At 34.6% G+C, this 7,526-nt stretch overlaps 1 protein-coding gene across 2 annotated transcripts; it reads right to left on the reverse strand.

Moving 5' to 3' along the window:
- Positions 1–1,318: 1,318 nt before the first annotated feature.
- rhbdd1 (rhomboid domain containing 1) lies at positions 1,319–6,472 on the reverse strand. Of its 2 annotated transcripts, none has more exons than XM_026282099.1 (8): positions 6,200–6,472; positions 5,410–5,562; positions 4,995–5,274; positions 4,414–4,546; positions 4,222–4,310; positions 3,653–3,709; positions 3,333–3,458; positions 1,319–1,909 (listed from the first exon to the last, which is right to left on the reverse strand). In XM_026282099.1, exons 1-8 carry the CDS (start codon positions 6,200–6,202, stop codon positions 1,809–1,811), a joined length of 942 nt encoding a protein of 313 aa, XP_026137884.1. In that variant the 5' UTR covers positions 6,203–6,472; the 3' UTR covers positions 1,319–1,808. The 2 variants fall into 2 exon arrangements, with proteins under 2 accessions (XP_026137884.1, XP_026137882.1); XM_026282097.1 differs by having other exon boundaries at positions 3,276–3,458.
- Positions 6,473–7,526: the final 1,054 nt, after the last annotated feature.

The raw sequence follows: 7,526 nt of genomic DNA on the forward strand, positions 1-7,526 counted from the left end.
CTTCCCATTTATCATCATTGATCATATTTATCATTATTAAAAGACTTGAAAGTCTTTCCTGCTTAGTTTTTTTTAGATATATTTTCCCACTAACACAAGCCATTAAATGAAATGAACACCTTCAGTATTTTAGTCAACATAAGGGCTCCTACGCATTTTTGTTTTGAACATGATTTATTTTACATATGATTGCACTGTTGACAAAACAGCTTTGCTTTATATTTTTACTAAATGTCAAGAGTATTTATTTAGCTAGAGATATTTTGGTGCTATTTTGGATGGAAATTAAAAACTTAACAGTGAATGAAAAATGTTTTCCCTTTTAAAAGAGGTGACTATAGTCTTTTTGTCTGATTTTGTGGTTAGAATGCAATTCGCTGTTACTCTTTAGGGACGTTTTGATGTCTTGAGGACTGTACTGTTACAACTGAGCATGGACACACCTAAGGACAACACAAATTGTTAAAATGCTTTCCGAAGAAGTTTGATCTTATTCACATGCATTTTTACATTTAACAATCAGGTTTAACTCTCACAGTGTATTAAACGTCTAATAAATTGTGATATTTGTAAAACATGCAAAAAATACCTTGGTAAAAAGAATATGTAAACCTACTGAACCGAGACATCTAATGACGTTTCACATCACTACATTGTTTATACACTTCTTTTATACACTATTGTTGATTTTTAGGAGACACTCTGTACTAAGCACATTCACTATTGGTGCGTTCTTCCCATTAATAAAACCCACTGTATATTCTTTCTTTTATTTTTTTTTACGTAACTCCATATAATTAAAACTAACACCTTTTGACAAGAGCGCATCAGCATCCCGAAATATATATATATATACACAAAAACACATTTTTTGGACTTTATACAAAAAATATTATAAATACAGTACTGTTAAAAAGTTTGGTGTAAGATTTTTTTTGCAATACTTTTTCTCATTTTGTGGAACTGATCATTTTTTAGGATTCTTGGATGAATAAAAAGTTAAAAACACCAGAAAATTTGATAAAGAAATATTTTGTAGCATTGTAAGTATATGTGCTGTAAATTTGCTCAATTTAATGCATTCTTGCTAAATAAAAGTATTAATTTCTTCAAAAATTGTAAAGAAGTGTATTGTATATGTTATGCATCTAATTACAGGAAGTCTCTCTTACACTGTGTTTTGAATAATACATGTTTACTGATACATTTGTAATTATTAATCTTAATTAGTACAAATGTAACTTTTACTACATATTTTATAATTTACCAAATGAACAGAGCGAGTCCTGGAACCAATGTAAAACCAGCTACAACAGACCAGAATAAGAATGATTTATTGTTCATTTACAAAAATATACTTTATTAAGAAACAAAGTACAAGTTACTTAGGAAGAAATGTTGGAAAAAACCAGTTGCTGTAAGGTTGAGAGATTTCACATACATTTAGTAAGACTTTATGGCAAACACTGACAAAATCAAATTACTGTACATTCAACATATTGCAAAAGGCACTCTCATCCACAACCATGTCATGAATGTTCACATCATTAATGTTCAACTTTTAACGTTCATATAAAGAGATCAGCATTTAAAGCCAAAACAAATGTGCATACAAACTTTTTGCTATAAAAAATACAGGGAACGGCCTTTGAAACCTCCCCCTGATGACATCATAAAAGCTATTCAATGACGCACCCAGTCAGCAGTGGAGGAATCTTCTCCGCTAGCTCTGAGCGGTTGTTAGTATTGTCTTTTAAATGTAAAGAAAAATCTGTTCGTATTATCATTACGTCACGTTCTCCAATTGTTCATCTGTTAAACCTCTGAAGCCGTCGCAGGCGGATCTCTTCAAGAGTTGGGTTTGAGTGGACATAAGTGCCATGTGATGAACTAGTCTGCGTAAAACCACCTATAAATCAAATAACAAATGTTACAAATTGTACCTTCTAGTATTTTAAAGAATTAAAGGATAGTTCACCTAAGATTTACCCAACCTCAGGCCAGCCAAGATGTAGATCAGTTTCTTTCTTTATCGGAACAGATTTTGAGAAATTTAGCATTAAATCACTTGCTCACCAGGGGATTTTATTTAGTGAATGTGTGCCATCAGAATGAGTGCAAATGGCTAATAAAAACATCACAATAATCCACACGACTCCAGTTCATCAATTAACATCTTGTGAAGTGAAAAGCTGTGTGTTTGTATGAAAATCATGTGGATTACTTGTGAATTATCATGATGTTTTATCAGCTGTTTGAACTCTCATTCTGACGGCACCTGTACATTCAAACTGTAGGTGATGTAATGCTAATATGATAATGCTTTCTCCAAATCTGTTCCCATGAAGAAACAAACTCATCTACATCTTTGATAGCCTGAGGATGAATACAGTTTTGGGTGAAGTATTCCTTTAATCAGTCTGCTTCTGCAGCTTTAGTGTTAGCAAAAACACATGGGAATAAATTAGTTGTGTTGTGATTATTTCCAATAATCTCTGTCTCACGAGATGATTTTGTTGCCGCATCTCAGCAATCGTGAAAAAGTTCCCTTTTCCTGTTAATTTATTTATATATATATTTTTTTTTACTGATTTTAGGAAATATTCTAATATTTTGAGATACTGGATTTTTGACTCTAATTATTAAAATGTGATTTAAAAAAAAAAGTTTTACTTTACATGTAATGAATCTAGAATTATGAAAGTCTCACTTTTTTAAATAAACTTTTTCACAATATAATTTTTTTGTAACAAAATAAATAAAAAATATGAAGTGAAGTGACAGTGAAGTGAAGTGACATTCAGCCAAGTATGGTGACCCATACTCAGAATTTGTGCTCTGCATTTAACCCATCCGAAATGCACACACACAGAGCAGTGAACACACACACACTGTGAGCACACATCTGGGGCAGTGGGCAGCCATTTATGCTGCGGCGCCCGGGGAGCAGTTGGGGGTTCGATGCTTTGCTCAAGGGCACCTAAGTCGTGGTATTGAAGGTGGAGAGAGAGCTGTTCATGCACTCCCCCCACCCACAATTCCGTCCGGCCCGAGACTAGAACTCACAACCCTTCGATTGGGAGTCAGACGCTCTAACCATTAGGCCACGACTTCCCAGTATCCATCTATCTATCTATCTATCTATCTATCTATCTATCTATCTATCTATATATATATATATATATATATATATATATATATTATACTTTTCTTTACATAATTGCTTATGACAAAGCATTTTTAAAAGTATCAACTGGTCATTTTGACCACCTGACCTCGGTCATACAGGCTGGCCGTGACAGCTGCCTCGTACTGCTCATCTTCTGACAGACCTGCTGTATATGGATGCTGGGGCGGTGCAGAGGGCTGACTGTAGGGGGCACCATAGTGCCCGGGATTAAACGACTGCTGTCCATACTGGGAGTTTGGTGGATACCCCCTTCCATATCCACTGTATCCTGTACAGACACAGACATACAAATAAAGGATCCCGAGGACGTCAACAAAGCATTGCTACAAATGTCTACTTAATCAATCCCTAAATCATTTCATCTTTATTGGTTCTAAATATCGGAGCCATTTCAAGGATGGAAGTGATTCAAAACAGATTGCAGTCTTTATAACTAAATGAATATTTTGCTAGAGCTTTTACCTGATGAATTGTAGTATGTTCGTGGCCATCCATATTGCCCATTAGATGACACAAAACCTGAAATGACACAGTCATGGCTGTTAATCTGGCTGGATGCATTAATTGTTGAATTAAAAGTTGGTGTTTGGTAAAAATGTCAATGTTTTTGAAAATTTCTTATGCTCCTATTTTAATTTTAAAAAGGAATTAATTCCTGTGATGCAAAGCTGAAAAGCTGAATTTTCAGCATAATTACTCATCTTCAGTATCACATGAACCTTGAGAAATTATTTTAATATGTTGAGATTTACTGCTTAAGAAACATTTCTTACTATCAATGTTGAAAGCAGTTAATGTTTTTGTGGAAACTGTGACTCTGAAAGTTCTAAAGAACATTTATTAATATTCTGTAACATAAAATATGCTTACTGTTGCTTTTGATCAATTGAATGCATCCATGCTGAATGAAATCATTAATTTCCTTAAGAAAATATGCAGAACTGAAACTATTGAATGGTAGTGTATAAACATATTAACAGAGAAAATGTCAAACACACTTTAAAAAAAAAAAACACTGAAAATGTTGATACCTGCACAGGTTTTCATGAGGCTCTTTAGTGGTCCAGTTGTGTAGAGCAGACCGACCAGGATCCCAGCCAGGTGTCCGACAAATGATGTCCTGCAAAGACATGTATGTGAATGTGTGCTAATACAAGCTGTGACTAATCAAAATGTTTATTAAAAAAAAAAAAAAACTTTAGTTTAGCATCTTTAATGCCTACCCAGGGTTCATGATATGGATGAGGACCAACTCTACCCAGCAGGTGTAGCGACTGGCAACAGGCAGCCCCATGATGTATGTGGTCCCTCCTGGATGATAATGATTATTCACCACCTTCAGCCCAAACAGAACACCTGAAACCAATCACAAACACATTATTTCTTAGTAGAAAAATATAACAATAACATATACGAATCAATTGATTTCTCTTGCCTACTCCTTTTTATTCTTTCCACCAACTACATTTACTGTACAGTAATAATGTTTTCGTAAAAGCTACATGTACATTACCATCTAAAAGTAAGTTTTAAAAAATAATAATAATTGGGGAAGGATATATTAAATGGTCAAAAGTGGCAGTAAAAACATGTATAATGTAACAAAAATCTCTATTTCAAATAAATGCTGTTCTTTAATCAAATAATCGACATTTTTATAATGTCAAAGTAATCATGTGACACTGAAAACTGGAGTAATGGCTCGTGAAAATTCAGCTTTGCATCGCAGGAAAACATGACATTCTATAAACGTTATAAAATACAAAATAATTAATTCAAAGCATGTGCAATCCATCCAACATACCTGAGAAGCCCACTGCACACTGCAAACTATATGATGAGTCTTCTGTCATGTGTGTCAGACCCATCTCCAGGAGCAGGTAGACCAATCCGGTGAGCGCAGAGAAGACCGAGAGCAGGTATGCAAACCAGGCGCCTCCCAGTTTCCTTTCCAGTTTGATGCCCTTCCAAAGGAGCGAGGCCATGTTGAAGTACAAGTGCATGTCATCCGCATGATGAAACGGCGACAGCAGCAGACGACTCCAGTCTCTGTGCCAGTACGCCTCTCGAACACTCAAACACGTCTGCGATACCAAAAAACATTAAGTACTGTCTACAACTTCCCTTAATTCTAATTTAAAGGCTGGCAAATTTTCTTCACTGACCCACTACTGGCCGATGTGACCCATTTTTAGTGTTTGGGTCATAATAACATGTACCTGTAGGAGGGGTTTGAAAGGAAACAGAAACAAATAGACGTTCAGGCCCAAAGTTGCAAGAGTGACAGGTGGGATGTTGTCGATTCCCAGCTGGAAAACCTGAGAGGCCAGCAGGAGCAGGCCGAGATTGGATCCCCTATGTCTGTTACGCATCTGAAACACATATAGCGGATTATTAGCAACTAAAATACACAACCACATCCTTAAACAAAGAGAACCAGTGTTTTATCCGTATGGTTTATATTTATATTTCTTGACAGACTGCTGCTTAAACTGACAAACATATTGCAGGTAGTACAGAAGAGGGACATTTCCATTCTTGAGAGCATCCGATTGGACTAATTTTTCGTCTACTTTCAACTGAATTGTAAAAGTCTAGGCTGTAGTGTATTTACAATCTGTAGACAAATACTGTGGAATACCGTTAGCATAAAGCTAACGCACAAAGACTAAACCTCTCGTTCTTATTTCATACGATTACGTTAATTAAATTTAACGTTAGTTGCGTATTTTATGTAAATTCATAAATCAGGCATAATATCATAACAAGAATTGTTTTGTTTAATTTGGTAATAAAACTAGTAACGTTATCATGCATGGATGGTGGTAACGTTACACACACAAAAACCTTCTAGAATCTATCGCTTTCTATAAATAACTAATCTATTATCCCTACTAAACTGTCATGAATGCACTATATATGCCATAAAAGCTATATTATGACTTTGAAATGTAAACGTAAAGTTACTAGACTGCATAAACAATAACTCTGTAGGATCAAATTGCTTACCATGATATCTGGATGACAGCTCCAGTTTGGAGGCGTGAGGTTCCTTCGCTTGGTTTGGATGCTGTGTTGTGAGTAAAAGAAGCGATCTCGAGTCCTAATATTAGCTATCAACAGTAGGACACGTCAGATTTTACTTTCATTTCACCATGTTTCGTCAGTCAGGTGGTAAAAACGGATGTGATGCAACGGTGGCTTCTGGTCGCGTGACCTCATCGCTCCTGACGTTTGTAGTTTTTTCTAGATGTGAACTGTTTGAACTTTGCAGAAGGTTTACTGCTTCATTCCACGAAAACGATAAACGTTCGCGAACTTTGACTAATGCATAAGAGACCAATCAAATTTATGTTTTGTTGTTAAACCTATTAGATTTGTTTGATAAACTATGATTTAGCTTAAAATTAACCTGGAATGTTGCGTACAGATGTTTTTACACATCAACGGCTAATTCCAAAGCTATGTTTGGCAAGGAAAATTATCAAGATAATGTTTTCTCTTAGACTATATATATAAACCAATAAACACTATTTTGTGCTGTATTCACAGAAATGGACTGTTACGTTTATTACAACTGTAATAATTTATTACAACTGCACTCGAGCAGGAAGCTAATTAATACAGCAATTTATATAAGAAAGTAAATTACAAATAAATAAATATATATAAATATATATATATATATATATATATATATATATATATATATATATATATATATATACACACACATATATATACATATATATACATACATATACATATACATACATATATATATATATATATATATATATATATATATATATATATATATATATATATATATATGTTTGTGTGTGTGTGTGTGTGTGTGTGTGTGTGTGTGTGTGTGTGTGTGTGTGTGGGCATGTTTTTGTCACATATCAGGACACAACTCTGTATAATGACATGGGTATGACACAGGTATTACAAGGAGAGGGTGACTTATGAGGACATAACCCACGTCCCCATTTTTCAAATCGCTTATAAATCATACAGAATGAGTTTTTTTGAGAAAGTAAAAATGCACAAAGTTTCCTGTGAGGGTTAGGTTTAGGGGTAGGGTTAGTGAATGGCGATAGAATATACAGTTTCTACAGTATAAAAACCATTATGCCTATGGGATGTCCCCACTTTTCACAAAAACAAACATGAGTGTGTGTGTGTGTGTGTGTTTACATGTGATGAAACGTATTTTGCCTGCAGATGGCAGTATTGTCCAAGTCCTATAAATTGTCTCTGGTATTGCTTAAGAGAATACTTTCAGATAGATATGAAAATGTCTTTACAGTGCAAATAATGTGATTTTATG

Source organism: Carassius auratus, chromosome 15 (genome assembly GCF_003368295.1).
Source record: "Carassius auratus strain Wakin chromosome 15, ASM336829v1, whole genome shotgun sequence".
Classification (NCBI taxonomy): Eukaryota; Metazoa; Chordata; class Actinopteri; order Cypriniformes; family Cyprinidae; genus Carassius; species Carassius auratus.

Excerpts from the sequence above, each read along its gene's own strand:
- rhbdd1 (XM_026282097.1), bottom strand. Across the intron at positions 5,275-5,409 it reads CTTTCAAACCCCTCCTACAG|ACGTGTTTGAGTGTTCGAGA; the intron begins GTACATGTTATT and ends TTGGTATCGCAG. Across the intron at positions 4,547-4,994 it reads GTGTGCAGTGGGCTTCTCAG|GTGTTCTGTTTGGGCTGAAG; the intron begins GTATGTTGGATG and ends GATTGGTTTCAG.